We start from the raw sequence: 25,952 nt of genomic DNA, 5'->3' as shown, positions 1-25,952 counted from the left end.
ACAGGACTAGTAAGCATTGTCCTCCTAAATGTGGCTTCTCTGGATCCTTCTGCCTTCAGCCCATGAAGTATCTAGAGCCAGCAAGCCAGCCCAGGCAGAGGGGTGAAGCTGGAACCATGAGTGCTTTTTTTAACATCTTACCCTAACGATGGAAGGGAAAAAATAAAAAATAGAAGGGATTAAAGTGAAAGGAAGTAAAAACAGAAGATGGAAGAGAAAATGACTGAAGTATTCAGACAAAGAGGGCAAAAGGTACCACCTCTCTGCAGGCCTCTCACCCTATTGAACAGCTGGGAGAGTCAACAGTATAGTTCATGCAACATGAGACAAGCTGCAGAATTTAATACAGAAACAAGACGTGCATGAATTTAATACAGAAACAGAATTTAATTCAGAAACAATACGGATCTGGTTGGCATATTGGGTAAGTCTGTAAAACCAAAAGCAACTTTTAAGGCTCTTGGAATAAACGGGGAATTTTCATTACTGAAGTGCTTATTATTTTAACTGCAAATCTATTCTAAAGAGAATTTAGATAGGTATTACTCTGCAGTCCTGAAAATAATAGCAAAAAGATTAAAAATAGGTCAGGCAATGGACTGGGAAAAACAATGCTGGGAATATCTGATAATGAGGTACAAGCACGGAATCAAAACACTTCAAAGGTGTTTTCCTTATGCTTTGAAAAAAATGTACACTTTCCTACCCAGATAAATGAGATGGCTGTCAAAACTATGTGTTCAGCACCTGACCAAAAGCTAAGTTATTTGCCTCCATGAAGGTATAAGGTCATAGAAGATGACAAATCATATACTGCTCCTCACAGTTCTTTAAATAAGGTCTGTATTTTATACCAACATCTTGCCCTAAGTTGTTTACCATTCCTTGTTAACATCAGCATTCAGCTGCCACTGAAATACCAGGAATCCCAAGTGCACCGGCGAGCACATCTCGTGGTTTGCTCCTTACCCCAGCCCGACGGCTCCTCAGGAAGCAGGCACATGGACCTGCAAGGAGGAATGTCACCACACAGCTAAAGCTGCCTCACAACTGGATGTATCTAGAAGGTGTGCTGTTTACACCCCAACACATTAAAAGTTCAAGTAATGCCTCACATGCACCGCCACCTCAGCCTCCCCAGCCCCTTCCCTAGCACAGCCTGTTAACCCTTCACAGAAGCAAGGCCTGAAGAGCCGACCACGGGACTGCCCAAAAAAACAGGGTGGCCCAGCCCCAAACCATCCCTCTCCAGCAGTTAATCACGAGCTATCCCTAAGCTGACGGACACTCTGGATTTAAAATTCCCTTGTCAGAGACAAACAGCAGTTGAAATAAGCAGATGCACAGACTTTGTAAGGATTCCAAAACCCCAATGTGTCTCCTTCAATTAAACACGAGAACTGCACATTTCCAGGCCAAGCGCATGCCAATGTGTGCTCCTGCTGCCTGGCTCTGCGGAGTGCTGCTCTCCCAGTGCCCGCTGCCCACCTCTGGGCCTCACTTCTCTTCCAGTCCCTTCTGAAACCAGACTCTTTCCAACAGACATTTTTCTGCTCTCTAAAAACATCAGCTTAAAATTATGTTACTTTCAGCTCATGAGATCCTTCATGAGAAGGATCCAAGCGATTCACAAAACCGTCCACGATTTGTGCATTGCATGGTTTCCGCTCCACAAAATTGTGACTTGAAAAACTGGTTTGTTCTGGGCAATAGCCAAAAGGTTGTACAAGAGGTTTCCATCCAGACAAAGGGCTTCCAGGGCTTAAAAGTTCAGTGTTAACCCTGTAGGAAACATTCGGTTTTAGTCTAACAGAGAAACAAGCAAGTCTAACTTAGACGGAACCCCAAATAAACTACAAGTTAGGAACAGTACGGGTGCATTCCCTGAATCATTACGCTTATTTTTGGATACCTTTGTTGTGTTCATGGGATGCCAGTCTCTTCCACTGCACTTAAGCAGCCCAAACATCCCGTAGGCTCCCCAGGCCCCATGAGCACTCTCACCTTCCCCACCAGCAGTACGAAGCGCCCAGCTCTCACCCAGTGACCACAACGCCCGTTACATCTTCGCCCAATGCAAAACTCAATTCTCCTAAAGAGCTTTTCAGGAGATAAGGCTGATTTTTTTCTCCCCCGACCGCTGTCGGTGCTTTTGTCCCAAGGCCATTCGGAAATACTAGCAGAAGTAATTGAAATGAAATTTCCTCTCCTATTAGCAGCGTCAGTTGGAGGCCGTTTAATACAGTGAGCTAAGTACAAATTGGACCTAAATGTTATCAAAAGCATCACATTTCCAGGTCTTTCACATCCTTCCCAATACAAGGGCAACGTTTCTCGTTTCTTATTTTACACATTTGAGCAAGGAAATTTGTGGCGTGACAGCTGTCACTTTCAAGCTAATTATAGCACAGACTCACATTTTTAAGCCTAGCTTTACGTTACCACAAAAAAGTAAGTACCCCGCTAGTGTCAAACTAATTGTTTTTCTTCAGAGTGACAATGTATATACAGAGGAGGTGGCATCCCTCTGACACACACAGCTTTTAATGTCAGTCTAGATGAATCAGCATTAAAAAGACACCAAATCCAGTTAAAAGGACTCAGCCTCACAATCCAGCGCAGCCCAGTTACAGCAGCCCCGCAGCTACCAGGCGCACACCACTGCCTCAAAGCTCGCTCGTGGCCACCGGAGTATTTTCCCCTCACTGGTTCACACCCCAGTGAGAGGTGGTTTCTCTTAGGGCTGTGAATGTTTAAATAGTTAGGAACATTTTGTTAGTTACCAAGGAAACATTACAATGAAGTATGATGATTTGTAGAGAATCTCTGATTTTAGAGGGGTCTTGCTACTTAAGGATTGCTTCACACTCTGATGATGCTTAATTCCTGTGGGTTTAACCAATTATGCAATCACTGAGAGCCCTTCATCACAAAGAAAAGGAAGAAATTTAGAGCATCAGTGGCTATCCTATGAAACATGACACGAAAACAGCACAACTTTCCTAACAGAAATCCACCTTTGTGATCCCCCAGGCAGCTTTCAAGACACTTCAATACACCTGCCCAAATACTTCCCTGCCCTAAACAAAAGTCAGGTTCCTAAGATCCATAGCCACAGCCTGTCCATCCAATTAAACACTGCAGAAAAAAAAAAAAAAAAAAAGGAATAATAATTTTAAGTCATTCTTTCAAAACCAGCGCACAGCCACCTGCACAATGATGCTGCACTGCTGTTGCTACACAGCAAATTTTAAGAGCACATCCAAGAAAAGTTATTCCCAGAGCACAAAGAAACAAAAGGATTTTAAAACAAAGACATTTAATTTAAATATGTCAAAACCACACTTTATCTTTCCGTAATCCAACTTCAATAGGCAATGCTTCAGTACAGCCGATATGACAATACCTCCCCACGTGCCCTTTGAACCAAGGAATTATCGTATTTATTCCGTAGCTTAAAATCATAAATATTTATACAGAACGGGTTTGACGGGTAAATCTGATTTATGTTTATGTCACCCCTCCCATGACAAACTCTTATGTATTTAGTTTGCTCTTGACTTTCTCTGTCCTTCTGGGAATAGGCTCAAGAAGAAACAAGGCAGCTACTTTGACCACAGGAGCAGATGGCTGGCTTTTGCAGTGCCATTAGCTGCACCGAGAATCCCACCAGCTGCACGAGAGAGCTCGTTTCAGCATAATGTACCGCAGAGAAAGAGGAGCCCTTCTCAACATTTGCCTCCTAATGTAGGGAAAGCCATATGGGAGTGAAGCCCTTTAGGATGTTTAGTACATATCAGAAGGCATCGTTACAGAGCACAATGGCCAGAATACCGCCAGTGGCCCCTGCTTGCGATGCCCCAAACGAAGAGCACACAAGGTGTCATAAATGCAGTAGGACTGTCCAGAAGTTTTACAGACAGATCACAGGAAAATTGTGTCAAATATATCATAGAGCAAAATATTTTCTGGCAATAATTTCAGCTCTATAGTAGAAATCTAAATGGCAAGAATAATTTTTAAAAGAAAGAAGTTTACTAAGAAGTACATGGGTATGACAGGAGGACGATGAAAATGGAAAAATAGTTATTCACTTAAAAATATACGTCCTTCAAAGTGCATTAGTGCCATGATTCAGACAACATTAACACACAGGAACACCCTGATAGGCCCATGATGGCCCTGACTCCGCACAGACCTGGATGTATGGTGGCTTCTCCCATAGCCCAGATGCTTCTGGGAGCAAAGTCACCGCATGTGTACGCATGTTTTCAGGACCGATGCCCTAACAAGAATCACAATCCTACAGCGTGTTGTCGTATGAACTAGCTGATTTATTACAATCCACACAGCACCGATCCAACCTGCCTCCCTATCTCCCACAAGACGGTAGTCAAAGAGCTGGGCAGGCTGCCAGCAGAGCATGGCAGAAGGTGATATTCCCAGCAAACTGTCACACATGCTCAAATATTTTATTTCTGAGGCTGATTGAAGCCTGTGGTTTCTGTGCTGTGCGAAATAGGATTTCTACCACATGACTGGGTGCAGCACCTCTCTGCTGTGAATTCTCATACAGCTGTTTGATCATTTTGAAAAATCTAATATTCATTTGTGTGATTAAATCAATAAAAAGTAATCTCTTTTCCATCAAGACACGCAGCAGATTTACAAATCAATTTCTTTCTTTTTGTACTTCAAATACTAACAAATAAATGGAATTGTAAATTTTGAGTGGGAGTTTTTTGACAAAATATTGCACCTGAAACCTTGGTAGTATCTCTGAAATTGTGGCAGTACTTCATGTCTAATTTTAAATTCATAATGGCACGCCAACAAGGTATTAAGAATAAAAATATCTTATTCTTGTTATGCAGAAACACTGTAGACATCTATTCAGTATGGAAGTCCACAATTGTTGAATTTTCACAAAAAAATGTACCTTTTGGCATGCAAAACACCATCCAGAACGGAGCGAGCTTTCCAAAAGCAAAGTTTGGCAAGCAGGAGGAATAAGCAGGTTGCTCCAGAAGCAGCAGGTGTAACAAAAGTTATGTTCTTACAGGGCAGTGTCCTCCTCCTGCACCAAAGCCTCCTCTCCCTCACCTGCTCCAACCCAGCAAGGCAGGGCTCACTGCACCATGCTGCTGACTTGTTCACCACTTGGCCAAGCAACACAAAAGCCAAGCCCTACCTACCTTGCCTTTTGGGAAACAGAGGCACAGGACGATAATTTACCTCCCTTTCCTCTCCATAGCTCAAGAAACTCATATGGAAATAATGAGCGCTACCTCTGACACCTCTGTTCCTCCTGCAGGCTTCTGGTGCCACTACTCAGCGAGTTTCAAAGTTACTGCTGGGAGCAAACAGAGCAACAAACAACTTGACATCTAGATTTTTTTAAACAAAATATTTTTTTTGTCCCCTGAAAAAAAAAATATATCTAAAAATCACTGTTAGCAGAAAAAAAACTTTAATGAAATTTAATCCACAAAAAGGGAATCATAGCAGGGTTTATCCTCCCTGCCCCCCATCCAATGAATTTATGTGTAGGAGCTGCAATCTCCTAAAAAAGATAAATTTCATTTCTGATGGCTTTTCATTCCTGATGGCTCACGAACAAAATTCACCCTAAAATCAAGTCAAAGTTTATATTCTGAGTCTTACATAGATTTTTAGCTCTATCAGCCAATCAACTGATGAGAAATTCTGCTTCTAGCCACAACCATTTACTCATAAACCCAAATACACAGAATTAGTCAGTCCGGATTACCTACCTACCTTACTCACCCAGTCTGTTCCTCCGTTAAGTTTTCAGGTTACCTGAGTTAAGCTCCACAGAACACCTGATGAACAGTAATTACGTTGATATTTCCCGATCTTGAAGGGACATCACTGTACTGCATCAGATCCGATACCGTTTATTAGGTCACAGAATTCAACGTGATTTTATCAAAATCCGAGGAGTGGTGTAAGAACAGCCATCCTACTAACAACTACAGCAGCATATTTACATCTCCAAGAAAAAAAAAATGCTAGAACTATTAAAAACGATTTTAAACGTAAGGTTATGCATATCCCTAAGAAAATCATGTACTATACGTCAAAATATTTGCAAGCCCTGCCCAGTGCTGCCTATATCATCATAATACTGTTTTGCTACTTTGAATACTGAAGCAGCTTGTTCTTAGTAAGGCATCAATCCATCATTTTGTAGAAACAAACCCTTATCACATTCACATACTATGAGAAGGGAGGAACAATGCATTTAAATAAATATCTGTGAAAAGAACGAAGCATGGATCTGCACGGTATGATTTTTACAAGGAACACAACTACAAATCATTAAAGAATTAAGAAATCATACCTAACATACTAGGAATATGATTCAATCTGTTAATAAAGGAAGAAAGCAAGCTCAAACAGTATTAAAACAAGTAGCTTGGAAAAACATCGTAAGAATTACTCGCAAAATCCTTAGATTACCTTTTGGATCGTCTCAACATGCTGGTAGCAGGCAGAGAGAAATTGGACAGCACAGTCCAAAAGGAGTCAGACATGATCTTTAAAAGCTTTCATTGCTGGGAAAATACAGCACAATCAAGCCACTAGCAATAAATAAGGAACTAAATAATACCAGTGACAGAGCCAATGCAAATTCCCTGTAGACCTTGCAAGCTGTTCCATTAATGCGAGACAGGCAGGCAAGCGTACATATTGCTGCTGTTTCCACTGCCTCCGTTTTCTCCTGCCTCCATCCCTGCCTGCCTCTCTCTACCTTAGGAGGCAGTGCAAAATGAGAAATTTATTCCCTTCCCACCATATACACTTTAAAACGGGAGCTTCTGTATACATAACAAACACGATTTCTGTACACCTCTCCACGTTCATCCAACTACAATCAGAAGATTTTCAAGCAAAACCGTAAGCAGGGCTCTGTTCATAATCCTGAATAACACGCTGCTTTTAGGCTGTGTCTGCAGAGAGCACCACTAACTGCCTAGTTTGTGGTTTTATTTTGAAATGGAGGCCCTTCTGCTTTGTAACCACACAGGGGGCATTTCCTTTATTTTTTACGTTTATCTTCAGTCTTTAAATGAATCCTACCTTTTGTCTTTAAATGTCCCAAGTGGATTTTAAATACATTTTTAAAAAGAAGCAAGCTTCCAATGCCACCTAAGATCAGCTTAAAACCAGATCGTGCCTCATAGACGTCATTCGCAGTAAACACAAACTACGCTGCACCTGGTGCCCACAAAACAACTCGAGCGGCTGAATTGTGACAACAAAACACAAGCGGGGAATCACGCGTGATGCACATCAGAGGTTTCCCACACACACCCTCGCACATCAGCCACAGGTTCACTCTTTTCCCTTTGTGCCTGTAGAAGCTCCTTGCCACGTTTTTGCTTTTTCCAAGGGCTAAACAACCCTCGCTGTAGCTGCCTTTTTTTTTTTTTTTTAATTTCAATATGCAATCTATTTTCTTTCTATTGTGGCTTTTTTAAGCACTTCTGCCAGTAGGAAAGCTAATGACATTCTCATATTTCAGCCTTCTTGAGTGGCTTTTTATCACAGACATGAGAAAGATGACAATCAACAGCTGGCACTGCCTTCCGTGCACAATACATAAAAATACTTTAAAATACACAGAAATGTCTGGGAGAAAGAAATCCCAGTAGGTACCCTTTTATTTTCCACAGAATCACATGAAAGAATTAGGTGACCTTCATGACGTGCCATAAAAATGTACCGTGTTTAATATATACATTTATCAAAAATCATAGTATCTGATTCAGCAAAGCGTCCCCTTCCATTTGAGCTTCAAAACACAGAAATGTGATTTTGCATGCTGCAGGAACCAGAGCTCTGTTCCATACAGCCATCCCTTCCAGCGCTTTTAAACATTTGTATCAAACGAATCTACATCGCATTCTGGTTTGATTTCACAAAGTTAATTTAGAGTGCAACCAGACAAAACTCTGCCACTATCTACTAACTGATCAGAAACATTAATTTATGGATCTCCATAATAGCATATACCAGCCAAGCCTAGAAGCCAAAGAAGAGCATTGTAGCATTATATTCAGGGTATTATGTGCCCTTCCAATTCCAATAAGCCCTGCTTTTGAAAAGGTATAAAAATATTGAGATTTACTCCATCAACTGAAACATGAATTGAAATTCCCAAGCAATAAAGCAATAATGGGGACAAAAGTGCTTAGTTAACCATCAAAATGAACCTTACAACAAAAATAAATTCCATACTGCTTATAGGTAGCAAATAAGCCCAAACCTGCTACCCCCCCCCCCCCCCCATATTTATATTGTGTGGGGCTTGTTTTTGTTTTTGTTTTTTCCTGAAAGTGACCGAAAAATAAGCAGCTGAAGACACAGCCCTCAATATCATGGCACTCACCGCCACCACTTTTACATCTCTTACAGAAAGGACACAAAAAGGAGAAGCCATTTTAGGAGCCTATTCTCCAAGGACACCAACTACTGACTGCTCGAGGGCAGTGTTAACCATGTGAAACCCTGTCCATCCTCAGCTGCTCTTGGGGAACACAGGGCTTGTAAATCATCATCTGCAAAGTGTGTATTTTGGGACAGTCCCCAACATTAAATACAGATAAGTTCTAAGTATTCTGAAAAATACAGGAATGCCACTCTCAAGATGCAGTGTTTCTACAGGAATAACAGAAGAACACAATGAAGCCATCAAACATCTTTTAAAAATATGTCATGTCCTAAAATACAATGTCAACATTTGAAGAATTTGCTATAGTACTACAAAATAAAAAACATAAGGATTTTCAGTTCTACAATGACAAATGAAATCCCTCTAAGTAACTATATTACTGTCTCTGCAAAACATTGTGCAGAATTAAGGCTAGAAATTTCTCACTTGTTCAAGACTATAGCCTTCTGCACATCAGAAAGCATGTCAACAAAAATACCACATACACAAATGTGTTACAAGAGCGGCTTTCTTTTATATTTAGTTCACAAATCATTTAATATGTTTTTGTGAATTCCCAATCCTGTTGGGATTCCAACACAAAAGAAACCACCTTCCTTAAAACTCTTCCACTTGCCTTTCAGGGTGTTCAGTCTCCATCAATCTCCATCACTCACTTCGTGTCCAATTTGTCCTCGGAGAAGACCACATGCAGAAATGTTCTGCAGCTCCTGTGATGATGGAGTATTTCTCTGCTGACCAAATCTGTAGTTACCAGGGCCCTCCCAATGACACTGCATCCACTGGGCAGTTATAAATAGTCACGTCAAAGACTTCCTCAACTTCCCCTATTTACCAGTACCTAAGTGGGACATTAATTAAGCCTGACATTAACTGGGAACACAGTTAGGCAAACAGTCCACATGAAATCCATGACTTTCTGGACTTCTTTCCTAGCAGCTACACTTCTCATTTGTAAACAATTGATAAATTCGCTGAGAATAAGACCATCTTCTTTTAAATAAAACCTTCCATTTTAAAAGTAAGCTGAACTCCTTCTGACATGGTCCCATGGAGATCATTGATGTCATTTTGAAAAAGAACATCACAAAGGTCAAAACTCTTGTGACTGACTAGATTTTGACTGTTCAAGAAAAGTTCCCACAATATTTTTTATTATTATTTTTCACTATATTTTTGAGATACTTCAACCAGGATGAAACATGTAGTAGTCCAATAGTTTTCAAGTGAGAATAACTCTTGAATCGTACCATGGCAAAGGAAAACTGTATACCAGGAACCAGTTGCAATTCTACTTGGGAAAAAAAAACTACCTAATTATTCAATCACTTTAATAGTTACATGGTATTAAGTGTCACATAAATAAGTGGTACTTTCAGACTTAACATTTTTGAGTAGCTATATACTTCACATCCACAAATTAGCCACTAGAAATACCTGAAAATTAAAGCTGTTTTACTAGCAAAGCTGAATTGTTCAGAGGAGTCACAAATCAGAAGACGTATTCTGTTCTCTATAAAGAGATTATCAGTTTTATTTTAAACTTTAAATGGCATATTTGACAAGAAAATTACTGCCATATAAATAAATATAACTTAACACAAATAAAACTGATAATGAACTGAAGACGTAACTGCTGTATATCACCAACAATGTAGTCAAACCTGTGTAATGTGAAAACTCCAGTGGAAAACTTTGAACTTTCAGCATGAAGAAAGGAATAAAGTTCTTCCTATACTTCCTATAAGCTTCTAAAAAAAAATTTTTTTTTAAAAAGCAGGGCATGGTTCCTTTAAAAATTTAAAAAAAAAAAAAAAAAAAAAGACAAAATTACATAGAAGATGTGTGAGCTATTTGGGGCATCATTATTATTTGAACAGTGACCTACGCAAATGCTGAACAGACTGCGCTGACTGCCATCCCGAGCCATATAACAGTCAGACAGGACATGAAGTTGAATATATCTTTAAGGTTCACTTTTCTATCACTCTTCAGTTCCTTACACAATCTTACCTTTCTCATTTCTTTTATTTATTTATTTCCAGAGATCAGCCAAGCTCCATGCACCCCAGCTCCAAGTCAATACAGAACCAAAGCCCTGCACTCTTCTAACTGCCGTGGCTCGGCCAGGTACTGGCTCTGTATAAAAGGACTCCAAAGGACACATTTGCTTAAGATTAAACTAAAAATTGATGGCCAGGTTTTCCGGGGTGAAGAATAACCAAATTTCCCTCTGGTGAGCATTTCCCATGCAGATAGCAGCCCAGTGATTGCATTAGTTTAGATGATTCAAAGGATCAGCAACATTTACTGGTGAAGCAGAATTAGCTATAAGGCATTGTACACTCATATACTGGAAGAAAAGCTGCCAACTTCTCATGTAACTTTAATCTGGCACAGTTACTGAACTAACTGGTGTTGTCATCGTAGCAAATAGCCTGAAATGCTATCTAATTCACTACAGTATCACAGCACAGGTTAAGCACACGCAGCTGCCCTGATATTTTAGTCCTAAAACTATTCTTAGGAAATTGTACTCACTGAGATACAGAGGATGTTACCTACAGCTCTGTTGTCACAATTTGTATTTTCTATATGAAAACTCTGCTAAAGAGTAATAATAAGCCAACACTGCTAAGCACCAAGTTAGTTGTGCCGCAAATCCTACAAATATTCAATGAAAATCTCTCTTTGGATTTCTGTTTATAAAAATACTAATTAGTTTGCTAATATTCTTTACAACGTTATTCACAAATAGCACTAGTAAGATATTGGCAACCTCTATACAACATATATTTAACATGATTTCAAGTTCACAAAATTGATGACTGGGCTCAAATGCCATGGAAAGGTCAATTAGCCTCTTTAAATAAGTTACCAGATCTCACATTCTTTCCCTGGCCTGTTTTCTTCATATATGATTCAAATGTCAGTAATCTTATTTAATCAAATGTCCCCTTGGTATGTCATTCAAATGCCATACAAATGAGAAGGCGTTTGAAAAATAAAAATACTGATCAGTTTTGAAAATCTCACTTCGCATTTATACAAAAACCTTTAATACTTTATCCAAAATGTTCTTAAAACCACTCAGTAGTGCTTGTGAGAACACAGCATGAGATGCTATAACCTCAGCATCCTTTGCCAAGCTCTTCTCTCTCCACCAGCCAAAATTCAGCCAAAGGAAAACATAAATTGAGCCTCCTGTCACCACCATGGCATTTCGTCATCGTAACCATGAATTATTTACCATGCTGCACTTAAAAGATGCACTTAAAAATTTATTTCTAACCTGTAGTACAGTGTTAATGAATTAACTATGCAACCATATCTGCAAACAGGAAGACATCTTCATCTCTTCTCCGACCCCTCCACCTTGCATCAGCCTCTCCACAAAGCAGCACAGCTATTGCTAAACCCTCCTGTAATGGGGTTTTCGTGTTTTGCACCACGTCAAGGACCCAAATGGGGCACTGAGGCTCGGGGCTACCCTTGGCAGCCAGCTAGCAGGGATCGCATCGCCTGTGTGGCAGGATGGTACCCAGAAGAGCAACTCAAACCTGAACTCCCAACTAAGCACTGGTGTCTGATTTGTTCCTAGGTATAATTCCGGCTGTTTGCTCCGACCTGCTGAGAGACAGCACTTCCACCCTGCAGCTCATTTCCTCGTTGCTTGTTTAACTCACGAAGGATACCAAAAAGGCGCTGCATTTACCATGCCTTTTCTGAGACAAAAGGCTTATTTTGTAGGATTGTTGGCTACAAAGTTATTCTGGGAGCAAGGGGAATGCTAATGTCGTGAACAGACTAAGAGGATGAATTTTACATTTTCAAGCATAAATTCTTAATGAAGTTAGAGCATGGGATAAGAATAGACTTTACAAAATGTGCCATGGTACAGACAAGGCATGAGAAATCAAAACCATGCTGGGGAACATCATGAGTGCTGGTATTAAAAAAAAAAAGAAAAAAAAAAAAGAAAAAAAAAGGATAACAAGTTCATCTAGTTCTAAAGACAGAATTAAATCCTAATTTGGCCATGAATTTTAACAGAAATTCGTCCCTATTTTAGTGATTCCTTTGGAGTAATGTGAATCTTCACAGCACAAGCTTAGCTTTTAATCTTAAAGTCTGGGAAAGCAGTGATAACATATCATCAACCAGCAGGCAAACGAACTACTCAAACTTGTGTGCCTCAGAGAAATACAAAATGTACAGGACAGAATGAACATGGGAACGAGCCTGGAACACTGATTTTTATATAATTACACATTGATACATCTCTATAAATTGTTTTACAGTAATTCTGGGGAACCCATAAAGCTGATGTATTCCTAAAGAAGTATTTCCTAAAATTTACATCATGCTTACAAGCTCTTCTATTTTCTACGTATGACTTCTAACATGTATGTCCCCCTGTAAGTGTGTGTATGTATATATTTCTGTCTGTATATATATAAATAAAAGTAAATAGGGACATACATGTTATAATTTTGGAACACTGAAGCAGATTGAATAATTTATGATAAATTGTCCCAAACTGAATTCCCTGCTTTGAAATAAAGCACAGAACATACACGGAACTCTCAACCATTTCTGCAGTCTACAGTGAAAAATGCACTTCAAAACTCTAAAAACGGAATTTAAAATTTTGCACTGCTAAGTTGTGTTCTACTCTACTGTAGCACATTACAAAAGGGCATAAAAAACTAACCTAATATAACTAGCAGCAAAAATATATAACAACATTGCTCAGACTTTTTAAAAATAAATATAGCCACTTTCAAAATACCTCAGATAGAAAGAAAAAAGAAGATGTAGATAAATAGGAATATTCAACTCAGACTTTACTTTCTTGTTTTCTAAATTTTGACTAGCAGAGGCAGCATTATGCAGATTTGGTAGCGAGCACATTTTGGGCTTTTGATATTTTCAAATGAAAATAATTCAGGTTTCGGTCCCACCTATGAAAATACAACTAGTAAGAAACACAAAACTATTTTCAGCTCTTCACATTATTTTGTACAACATTAAACTACTACACAAACACGCCAAGACAGCACAAATCACACACACAAATGAACACCACCTGCGTGTCCAAAGAATGCAATTTCTGCAGAGAAAACATGACCCGCAATGTTATTTCATCAAGTACTTCTCACAACTTTGAGCACTTACAACCACAGCATGTAAAAAGTAGATTGTGGTGTCCGACAGCGTAGTCTGCATCTGCTCTTATATCTAATAAGAAGGGAGAAGTTGCAGAAGCGACAGGTCCCAGTTTTATGATCCATCTTGGTGTCAGAGGAGGCTGCGCACATGAAGCCATGGGCTACAGGCTGGAACACGTCCCTTTGGGTTGCTCCTCTATGTCGAAGATAAGTGCAGCTGCAATCATCTCCATTTTGTTCACACTAATTGCAAGTTCTCCGTGAGTGAAATGCAGACCCTTGTGACTTAAAGGAATGCTTCTGGTAAATATTTGTGTGTTGATTCACTTGGAAAATTGGGCATTTAATGATTTTGGAACGTTCCAATATCTCAGAAGCAGAATGGACAAACAGTCATATTGAAGTGACACATGGAGGAAAGTTGATGTAGATTTTTGCCACATTTATTTTGGATTAACTTCTTTGGTACTAAAAATTTGTTGAGAATTATAACCTGACCTGCTCTATTATTTTAAATTCTCATCTATTGTCAAATAAAAATAAGACTCGTTTTTAGATTCTCATTTTAGATCTAGAACACAAATTAGAACATCATAGGACAAAAAATATTGTCCACATTCTCAGACAATATAACCCGTTATATCACTTGTACTTGTGCAGCAGATCTTCTAAAAGAAACGAAGTAATTTCCACAACTTTTTTTTTTTTTAATGTAAATAAATACCAATTCCAGCCCAGAGATGTGCTAATGCAACTGTCACTGCACAGCAAGTCTTTTCCTGACAGCAAGATCAGTAACATACCTACTGTAAAGAGCTGGGGCTCTAAAGAAAGGAAAGGCCAGCGAGGGGAGGAAGGAATACAAAGGCGCACAGAGCTCTTTCACCACTGCAAAGATTACGGTTTGAAGACTTTATTTTAGAACGTTAATAATTCATACTGACAGTGAAATGTAAACTAGGTTAGAAGATTGTGCTCTCAAGTACCACACCAGGGATTGAATGACAGAATAATAAGCGCTAGCCAAAATAGCAAAATTTTAGTAGAAAAATGAGGGTAAGAGAGAACTTGGAGGATGAGAACAAGTGTATTTTAGATGAAAAAATAACAAAAGGAAAAGAGAGATGTTGAAAAAATGAAGATATAGGTGCAGCTTGTGGAAAACAGTGTATGAAAGGATATATTGTAGATGGTGAAGCTGTATTGCAGACCTTCTGGCATGGTATTCAAATAAGAGCTTAACTTTGACACAGAAGTTCAGTGTAGATCAGGGTGGCTAGACACAGCTGAAATGTGATACAATTTTAAAAACCGATGCAATGTCTCCTTGAAATGTTTTAGAATATAAAAAAGGAAAAACTTTCTGTAAAGCTTTCAGGTTAGTATTGATCTGCTAAATGGCTCATCTATCTAAATCAGAAATTGCAACTCATGGCTTCAAACAGTAATCTTTAAATAAATCTTTAAAGAAAACAAATCCAATAGGAATCTCGTGGTCATGGGCAGGAATAATCCCATGCAAATGTAAGCAGCTGTGTCATATAATCTGTGTTTCTCCCTAGCTCCAGTCTGTTAAATTGACACTGGGTACTTGCTATTAGTACTTGTCTACTATTAGCTCTTTGGTATGAGATGCAAACAGGCCTGTTTGTGCGTTCACAGATTTCCAAGTCAAAACAAAGTAGAACCTGGCTGCCTCACAGTGCAATTAAAAACCAAGTTGTAGAAGATGCATGGAATCAGAGATTTCAACAGTAATAAACACATGACTGCCTGGTTAAGAATATATTTCTTTCTCAGAATAATTCCCTTGCCAGAAGTCTTTCCATGTCCATGTTGTTTCTATATCTGCATTCAAGATCAAAAGGAAGAGGCTATACGGAAGGAAGGATCTTGCACAGACTGAGCACACTACAATTTCTTTGAGGAAATCACTGTCATTTGAGGATGAAAACAGAAAAAGTAAAACCTCAGTTTTTACTATAGCATTTTAAGAATCTTCCGAGCTTGTAGTTTCTCACTGGAAGTTGCTAGCTTGCTCCTAGCCATGTCAAACTCTTTGGATACTTCAGGAGCAGTAAACAAGTCGACTCATATGCCGGCATGTGAGCAGATCACAGCCTTCAAACACAATTACATAGAAAAAAAGTTACGAATCCCTCAGTTTATAGGTGAAAAGGCTAGCAAACATTAAAGCACTCCAACTTTTCAAGTCAGAGGTACGTACTCCCCTCTGGGAGCCTCTGACTCGCCTGGTCAAACCAGCAGGTTATGCTTTACAAGTGGTTATGGAGGGCAGCCTGCACAGTGAGCCTGGAACCGGACAAGAATTCACACCTCGTGCTCCAAACCCCAGTGTTTAACTCTTCCACTGCTGCAATCCCAGGCAGGATGTGGGGATTTTAGCATTTACATAATGTCTTGACATGAAAAAAAATATACAGCCAGACTGGGAAAAAGATGAGCAATGCTTCTCCTGACTTTTGCGAGGGAAGCCACGCACCTCCTCCACTGACACCACCACCCCAGAGGGGCAACCCTCAGGGCACAAGAGAGTTAAGAGAGATGCCAAAAAATCAAAAATGTTTCACTGGAGTGATCACAGGCTATGTCTTGGGTACTAGTATTTTACTAAGATGCAGCCAATGACAGACATTGCCATACAACACAATATAATGCACTGAAATTGCCACTTTCACAGTTCAGCCCTCAGCTGCACATTGGTGTAAGAAGGCTATGGAGCTACAAGCAAGGCAAATGAACTCTGCGCACAAGACTCCATACCAAAGGCCCCATGCCTGAATACTTCCAACCACGTGGCAAGCAAACAGTTTCCAATCAGCCTGAGAAATCTGAGCCAGGTGAGTTCTAAGCATCACCAGTGTGTCTCTTCCCTGTAGTCTCAGTCTCCTAGCTGTAGCCTCTGTCTCCATCTCCTATTCCCAAGAATAACAACTGATACAGAAGAAAAGGAATAAAGAGAAAAATTTCCATTAAAAAAGAAATGAATTCTGGGAAGCTCATTCATTCAAAGTGAGATGTAGATTACAATTCACTTGCCAAAAGATTCCCTACTCAAAATTCACCATTTCATATTATGCATAATGACATATTCACAAAGTTGTTCTGTTATTCATTATAAGTGAATTGCTTATCTCCATTGCTTCCAAAAGTGTTGCTACACTGTATTGCGGTAAAGGCTGACCAATTATTTAGCACGAAAGGAGAACCTGTACCAAATCAAGCACTAAAGCAGGAAGGTATCACTTGCTACAAAAACAGAACAATTTCCAAATGTCATTCAATCTGAATATAGCCCTTTTCATTAATCCTCTACCATCTGTCAAATAAGATACTAACCAAAATAAACTTTTAAAAGCTGTATCAAGTGACTTTAAACTAAGAGGAAGTTTAAGTAGAGAAAGGAAACTAACACCACATCTTGACATACTTGGAGATATTCCAAAATAAGAATATGAAGAATGTCATCGAGTTTGAATTCTGAAATGTTTTTCACCTTCTCTAAAAATATGGAACTTCTGTTTACAGGTGCTGCCCAGCTGTTGTAGAATACATGTACGCTTCAAGCCAAAAGCTTCACTGTGAATATTAAATGAATTTTGTTTTCCTAAGAGACTTTGCAATAAGGGAACTATGGTGCTGAAGGTCTTTCGTGTTGTTATTGTATAATCCAAGCAGCTTCTTTGTTCAGGTATCTACATACTATATGCATGGCCATCAGCTCCGTGCTGGTTATGTTAACAGAAGTACTGACACATTTTAACCAACATAGTTTTAAGGCAATCTAATTAAGGCAGGTTTATTCAAGTGTTTTGGTGGTTCTGCTGAGGGTATGAGTTACAACTGGGACTGATTAAGTTTATACACTTATGATGTTTATTATCAGTTTTTTAGCTAAGCCAGACACGTGGCATTTTAAGCTGATTAGCGAATCCTATTCAGCACAGCATTAAATTAACTCTGGTGCAGAAACCCAGTCAAAACCCAGAACACAGGTACTGGGTGTGGGGAGAGACACAGACACAATACCTCAAGAACACATCCTTATACCATGGAAGGGATTTCTACACCTGCCTTGAAGTAAAGGACTGGAGTTACACAACCTTCACCAACACACGAGCAATCCCAGCACATAAAAAGAGAGAAAGAACCAGGCTCACAAGAGACCCCTCTCAACCAAGGCAGGTTTCTCCATCCCCACACTCTGGTGAAGCTGAGCTGCTGGGCACGCCGCGACGCCTGGGAAGCCCATCTGGTCATGGCAACAGAAGAGACTGGCTGGGACTGTGCTCATACACCCGAACAAGCCGTAGCTCTAAATATAGGTGTCCCCTCATCCCCTGCGAGGGCTTATATGAGAAAGGCTTTAAATAAAGGCAGGCAATCCTCCTAGCACATTTGTTAAAAGACTACGTATAATATATTCTTGTTGCTTACCGCAGTTATTGATTAAATGTTTCTAAGAATAAAGTTCTTAAGTAAATTAATATATTCTTAAATTATATCACAGATGTCCATAAAATCCTAATTATTTGAACTCATAACATAGTAATTACACACTGATCGAGTAATTATGTACTGTGCTCAGACACTCTGGAGCAACATCAGGTTTCCCATTTTGTTTTACAGAAGACAGTTAGGATCTGAGCACCAGCACATTCAGAAATTGTGACCAGATTTTATATAGGCTGGAAAAAAAAATCTTTAATACTATTCTGCAGAGCTATAAAAAAATGAATAGCTATTATCAATAAACTTTATCAAGACTAGAACCTCCAAGAGAAAACATTCCTATAAAAATCATCTCTACCATATATCCCTATATCAATATGTTCTACAATTGGCATGAGTTCACGAAATCAAAATAGCACAAGAAAACATCCCTGGAATAATGCAACTGAACTCAACTCTTCCCTTGATCAGTTAGGAAAAAGGAAATTTCTGCTGAGATTTCACCTCACCTGCAGTACCCAAAGAGGCCAGATCTAAGGGACTTGAACACTTTCACCCTTGTTACCGCCGACACATGAATCCATTTCTAGAAGTACTGAAACTAATTTATCCCTTGCTGAGGGAGTTACAGGGTGTAATAATCTGTGAAATGGGGGGAAAGTTCATGTTGCTTTAGTCTCAAGGCCCCTCACTTCTAGGAGCAACTAATTCATGGCATCTTTTAAGCAACTTAATATCAAGAACTGCAGTAAATCCATGTTTTGATTAAATTAAAGGTGAAATATGGGTATACAAAGACTCATCCATATTTACCCAACTCATAAAGAGGACCAGCTGTGAAGCATGGCCTCATATTCTTCAGTAATTTGACTTCCTTGCTACCCCCAGAAGAACACAAGCCAGAACCCAAATATGAGACCTGCTCCTTGAGTTTAATTTTGGACATCATTCTCTTTTCTTCCTAAAGATACATGACTTGAATTCCAACCCATGGTTTTATCAACTACAGCAATCTTCTTTCACCTGCTATCCATTTATTTTTGTTTAATCCTGCCACCTCACATCTTTTATCCTTAAAACGTTTTACATTATTTTCAATTTTGCAAAGATTAGTATAAAATATTTTTGTTCTCAACTAGATTATTTCTTTCAGAAGCCAGGAATTTGTTGCTGGCTGTACAACACACCTGATATCAGATGCACGAACAGTTGCTCATTTGTCCATTTAAAAATAGCAAACACACTATGCAAAAGAAGCAAGGAGGAGGAAAACTATGCAGATACTTGAAATGCAACACACTGAAGGTGAAAAATGAGAAAATTAACTTGAAGGCATACAACTTTTAGTTACGTTTCCCACCAGTTTCTAGTATCATTTGCACAGTGATGGAAATGAACCACTGCCTGGCTAACCTGAGGGTGCTAAGCCGTGTAGATCAATGACAGCAGTAACTTGCCAAGATGAACCTTTGCTCTAAGCAAGCAGGAATGGCTATCGCTGGTACTGTAACCAAGTAAACACAGCTACAACAAAGAAAGGCAGCATAAACCAGGATCAAGAGCTGCACAGGTGAAAGCAACAAGGACAAAAATAAAAAGTTATTATAGTAGACCTAAGCTCTTACAGAGAACCACGTCCCTGTGAATCATCAACCATTCAGCTTTTAAAGAGCAGATGGCTGGAAGGTCCCCATATGTGAAAAATATCATCATCAAGAAGAGTCCATAGTAACAGCAAAACATAACTCGATATTATGACTTTTATATGAACTATTCTTAAAGATAAAATTATTCAATGACCCATGTCAGAAGTCTGAAGACTGGAGCATTCTCAGAGAAAAAATCAAAAAAAAAAAAAAAAAGTACCAAAAGGGCTTTGGAAAATCAATAATCATTAGATCCCCTCTCAAAAAGAGCTGTTCTCAACCTACTTTAACAGTGATCTAATTCTGATAATTAATTACTACTTACCAGACCGTTAATTATCCCCAGTGCTAAACAGCATTAAACCACATTTAATAACCCTTGTACAGGAACATTACCCAATACCAGCTTTTAAATAACAAAAATTCCTTTTAAATTATATTGGTGGCAATGACATTAAAACGTTAAGAGACAGCTCTTTAGTCACTGCCCTTCCCCTCACTGCACGTGCTGCCAAAGTGAGCAGCACACCAAGAATTTTCACCACCTGCTGCCCAACTTGCAGGGGAAGCAGCAGCAGGCTGGGTGACCACCTCTCTCTGTGACAATGCACAAGAAGCCAAGTACAGACACAAAACATCTCTATCCTTTGCTGACACCCTGATTTCCACTCAACAGATGCAATATTCGTTGTTCTCCATTAGAGGGAGAGATGCCTAAAATAGCTAAACTTCACATTTTCTTCTTCCTCCTACTAGAGCTGGCCAGCAAGAGCACTCTTCCTCTGAAATAACAGCCTGCAATCAGGGGCGATTGCATTACCACCTGATGAGTAACTGAAATTTGACCAGCTACATCCACACAGCAGTATGCGAACTTCAAAACCAGCCCTCTGGCTCAAGTTTTAAGTAGGTACCATTTAGCTCAAGTTTCATAACTGCACACACAAAGATCTCTACCTTGCGCTAGGCTTTGTGACCATCTCACTAGGTATCGTGAGTAAATAAACCAGAGATTTCCACCGGGGTCCTGCATGTTCCATAACAGCAGAGTGTAGAGCAAGAGCTACTCCTGAACATGAAAGATGCCAGCCAGGCTCTCAAACACCTTAGTACAAACTGAGCTGTTTTGGACTTTTTTTCAGTTTACAAACTCCTGTAGCCCATATCTAAGCACACTACCAACAAGTTTAAACTTACTCATCATCCTTTGTGGACCCTGTGTTGCAGACAGAAGCCTGTTAGCTTCTGTAAGAAACTAACGAGGATTCGCAGTGAAAAGAACAGAGTGCAGTAGGTTAGCACAGACCCACAGTTCCAGGCAGGGCTTCTTAAGGACCAGACTCCAAGCTGTTTCACTTTCAAGTTGGTTTACTTGACATCAGTGATCCCTGTGAGGCACCACACAAGTTGCACACGCACAGAAGCCAGCAAAAGGTTCAGCCAGGAATGTGCATGCACGCTCAGGCAGACAGGACTCCATTCTCCCTCTGCAGGGCCTTCAACTACAAATGAACTAAAAAATGTGTACAAACAAGCAACATCAACCAACACCACAAGGCTAGAGGTAAATTACACGTTACCAGGCTCTCACTTCTGTTACATATTATTCTCTTGAACTAGAAAGCTGTTAAATTCATAAATGCTTACTCCAACACCAAACTATTAAAAATTCCTGGTTGATACCTCTCCTTACCTCCACTGAAAAGGATGGCTGTAGCATGGACTAGACGGATTGCTCTGGGCTTGTGAGTTCAGGTAAAATACTAGAGGAGAAGTAACAAGTGCACAGTCAGCACTAAATGGGAATTTAAGGTGCTGCAGACCTGGAGCAGATGTAGGAGAGAACATTTGCTGATGAACATCACTTCCTCGGCAGTGGGAGAACAAAGGAGAGGAGATTCTGACAAGGTACCACGGTAGAAAAAAAAAAAAAAATCAGGGTCAATATCACATCTTCTGTTTATCACTTAAATACAAAGAAAAACAGCTTTCAAAGCATAAGTTATATCTTCTTAATAAATGTAGTAAACTAAGTGGACAGAAGTCACTCAATTATCATCCAAACCAAAACATATTTGTCAGTCAATATGTTGTACCTACTCAACATTATCTTCCCACTATGAAAAATCTTCGCATCTGGAATTATCCAAATCCTTTCTTTAAAAAAATAGTATTTTTTTAATAATGATTCCCAGGCTTTCTGGATCACCCAGCATTGTCAAACTTTTAGTTGGGAAAAATTAACAAAGATGCCAATGGCGCCAGTGACTGACGTGAGCCATTTGTATCACAGCCTTCACAGACTGAAATGTGGGAGCCATGGTTCCATACCACAGCTACGGCATCAACAAAAATACTCAGTGAAAACATGAATTACATGAACCATTAACTGGAGAACATTTAGCACTGAGAATGTCTTAAAACAACATCTAATTAAGCCTGAAAGCAGCACTGCAAAATGGGTTGATTCTAATTTAGCAGTGGGGAAACTGAGGCACAAAGAGGTTAAGTGACCCATCCACAGCACATCCATGGTAGCATTAGGATTACAGCTGAGAAAACTGATTCCCAGCTCTGTGCTCAGCTCTGCAAACTGTCCTGCTTTTGTAGAGGTAGCAGCCAACAAGTATTCTTACAAACAGAGCACAGAAAATTTCTCTAAGTAGCTCAAGAAGCTGCAAACAGACTTGTATATAAACGTAAAAAAGTTTTAACACCTACTGGATTGAACTATACACGATGAGATGTCCTTCACTAGAAATAAAGTAGAAGTTAACTTACAAATATTGATATTATGAAGAAATCATTGGTAACTAAAATAATGTATCATGAAATATATTCTGAAAGCCTTTTGCCCAGATTCTTATACGGGGATAAGAAAATAGGTTTTGAGTTTTCAGATAAGAGATAATCATATACTGAATTTACTGCTATGTTCAATCTGTATCAGCTGAACGTATCAACACTAAGTTGATAACTTCAGGCTGTCACCAAGTTTCAGGGCAGTGTTGCATCATTGATGAGCTCAGCCCTTCAAGGGGTAATTTGAAAAAAATTAAACCAATTGTTTTAGTACAACCATCCCTCTGGAAAAATTATACCGTTTATTACCTGGTTTGCCTGACAAGTGACATTTTCCTTCCTAAGTGGTGACATAACCACTTGTTTTTTCAGTATAGGGAATCCAGACAGAACAATCAATTTGACCCATAAATACATCACCTCCAGTTGAAGTCCTTTGCACTTTGCACATAACATTGTTCCAAACACACAACATCACAGAAATTGCAAAAGGAAATATATTAAGCATTTAACATCTTACGATTCACCTATGATCAGTACCAGAAAATGCAAAGTTCCTTAGTTCTAATCCTCAAAACTCAATGCTTAAATGTAATGTGCACATCCCTACTGTGTGCAGGGAGTCACAAACTGCACAGGGTATCATCCGCATGTATGCTCTCTGGTATCACTGCACATTCAGCCTTTTCCTTTTTAAAATTTGGACAGTGCTTAACAAAATGCAGTCCCAAGCTATGACTACTTTGCTTATGTGTTAAAACATAATCTAGTGCCACCATATTTTTACAACTATAACTGATTTTGATTGAGGGATGAAAAAAGTTTCTATTTATTGTACATGAACATAAGCTTTTCTAGGAAAAGGCAAATCTGGGATGTGCTTCAGCTTTTGTTTGGTATTCAGACATGGTATGCTATATTGGAAGTCCTGAAGTCAAGCGTGTTTGTTAAATGTTCCCTGCTTTTAATTTCCTACTGAATCCAAATACTTCTTATCAGTAAGCAACCTTTACATATTGGAAATCCTCCCCACTAGCAACCTCTGCTTAAACAGCTGATGAGCTTTACAGTCTGCAGACACAAAAGGTTAAGCCTAACCCTTACCCTGCTCCTCCCTTCACTGTGTGACAGATTCATTTAACTTCCCTACTTATTATCCATATAGCATTAAATATACAGCTTCCTTCATTTTAACCAATAAATTATCAGCATCATTACCAACATCAGAAATAGCAATTTTCTATAGCAGATTTCAAAGCAGTTCTAAAGGCTACATTAGTATTAAAAAGGAATTGTTGATATTTCAGTTGTAGAAATATGTGGCAATGGAAATAAAGATTTTTTTGGCTTCAAATTTAAATTAAGAACACATTTGAAAACTTTAAGAAGATGGCAAAGGTAGCAAAGGTTTCTTTAGAGTGGAGCCCTGTGACAGCTTTCTGGCAGATTATTAGAAGCACTTTTTATATTTAAAAGAGTGATCTAACTAGAAAGGCAGTTACAACCATTTAGTTTCACTGTATTAATCAATGCTAGGTATAAAACTTAACCACAATGTACCCCATTTAAAAACATATAAATATTGCTCGTTTTTGGCTATACTTTATGGTAAATGCTCCACAGAAATAAAATGTTAAAGTTCTCAAATTGCAATTTTGTGTACAGCCACATAAGCATGACAGATAAAGTTCTAACAAATAAAAGCAATGTTTATTGGCACAGAATATTCTAGCTTGTTTTCTTCATAGTTTCCATTTGTAATGTTTAAGTGCAATTTATTTTTCACAACAGTCCTTACTGGATCCGCAGAGATGGGGCTCCAAGCCTCTGTTTCCTCCGTTTCATCATTGTGCTGATGATACACTATGTTCCTTCCCACAGTAAGAGGCTTAAAGCCAGAAAGGAGAGCCCACTCTTATCACTCCAGCACAGAGCAGAGAACAATCAGTGCAATCCCAAGCTCTTCGCGTACCCCCAGTGTCACAGAGACCTTAGGAGTTCGGTAATGGTCCAGATTAATCACACGGCTCGTGTCAAAACCAGAATTATTTATATATTTTAAAAAATCTTCAACAAGTCTATTTATAGCATCCAGAGAAAGGAAACGAAGCCCACCAGCACTCAACGAAGGCACAGAAAAGTCAGAGAGACAAACCAACGACCTGACCTGCCAGGCAGACAGCAGCGTGCTCCTAACACGTTCGGGCTTAGCGCTCAGCAAATCAGAGACAAACTTTTCCTGGGCTTCAAGGAGCAGGAGCAGTCACTCTCACCAAATCAAAAGGAAAGCGTAAAAGCCAACGGGAGCGATGGCACACTTGAAAGGATTCTGGCAGAAATCTCACATAGCAGCTGGCAACCTCACACTGCGATAGGAATAGAGTCACCGCTTCCACCCAAAGCCCTTGCAGAGTCATCCGCGGCACACGGAGCAGCTGTTCTCAACCGCCGAGCAAACACGTGAACCGGCCCTTTTCGGAAATCAATCCACTTAAGAACACGCACAACTTTATTCTTAAAACATCCTCAGGCAGCTACCGGGCCACGTTTCAGCTGCAAATTTCATGGATTCTGGCACTGAAACGAGAGCAGCACAGAAGCAGTCGCTGTGGCCAGGCGCTGGAGGAGGGCAGGGGGCAGGGAATCGCCTTCAGTAGGATACAATGTTCCTGGTACAATGCAAGTCTTGCAGTTTTGTTTGCAAATGGTAATTGCAATCACCTCCAAATCAATACCACGCTATTATGGAAACCGCCATAAAATAACGGCAAGTGTTCCTAAAATGTGTTAACTGTCAAAAAGTTAGCTTTCCAAATAAAATTTCCAAATATGTAACGCTTTAAAGTCTCTCCAAAATATAGCAATTTTCTTAAAGACCCTATTTAGGCATGTGAAGCCCGCTGCTGCTCTGAAGCACTCGTCAATCAAGCCAGACTGCAGATGACAACCCTTATCTGCAGCCCCTCCCATGATTCACATCACAGCAGGAGTGCCCCACGCAAGCTCACAACCTCTGACAGCCACGTCCCACCCAGGAAACAAACTGTTGGACTCAAAAGTCAACCCCAGGGTGCCCGAGTGACTTTCCTTTCTTGGGTGATTGTTCCTTCAACAACCAGAGCTCCCCACACACTGCTTCCAAGGTAAGAAAGCGCAGCAAGCAGCCAAAAGTATGAACACAAATTTGATGCTTCTTGTGTAGAATTTTATTATATTCTTAAATGAGAATCTGGATTAAAGAGTGAAAATTTGATAACAAAAGCTGCACAAAAAAACTTTTCTCGCTTTTAAATCCCTGGCAAAAACCCTCCGTAAACTCATCTCTGAGATTACACCATATGCAGAACACTAAAATCCTCCTCATTCACTAAATCACTTCTT

At 39.5% G+C, this 25,952-nt stretch overlaps 1 protein-coding gene across 12 annotated transcripts in view; it reads right to left on the bottom strand.

Annotated features, from left to right (window-relative positions):
* The window catches only part of MAST2 (microtubule associated serine/threonine kinase 2), a 189,289-nt gene that overhangs the window by 76,011 nt on the left and 87,326 nt on the right, over positions 1-25,952 (bottom strand). For 5 of the 12 annotated variants that reach the window (XM_035332500.1, XM_035332501.1, XM_035332502.1 and 2 more), the window contains one exon: positions 21,463-21,669. The exons of 3 other annotated variants lie outside the window; for them this stretch is intronic. In XM_035332500.1, the coding sequence (XP_035188391.1) occupies positions 21,463-21,669 (207 nt within the window). Of the gene's footprint in view, positions 1-6,483; positions 6,638-9,095; positions 9,134-21,462; positions 21,670-24,369; positions 24,738-25,952 lie in introns of those variants that run through there. 4 more of the 12 variants (XM_035332508.1, XM_035332511.1, XM_035332513.1 and 1 more) reach the window with 4 other exon arrangements.

Source organism: Oxyura jamaicensis, chromosome 8 (genome assembly GCF_011077185.1).
Source record: "Oxyura jamaicensis isolate SHBP4307 breed ruddy duck chromosome 8, BPBGC_Ojam_1.0, whole genome shotgun sequence".
In the NCBI taxonomy this organism is placed as follows: Eukaryota; Metazoa; Chordata; class Aves; order Anseriformes; family Anatidae; genus Oxyura; species Oxyura jamaicensis.
Note: the sequence above shows the minus strand (reverse complement) of the source record. Positions and strands in the feature narration are given on the sequence as shown.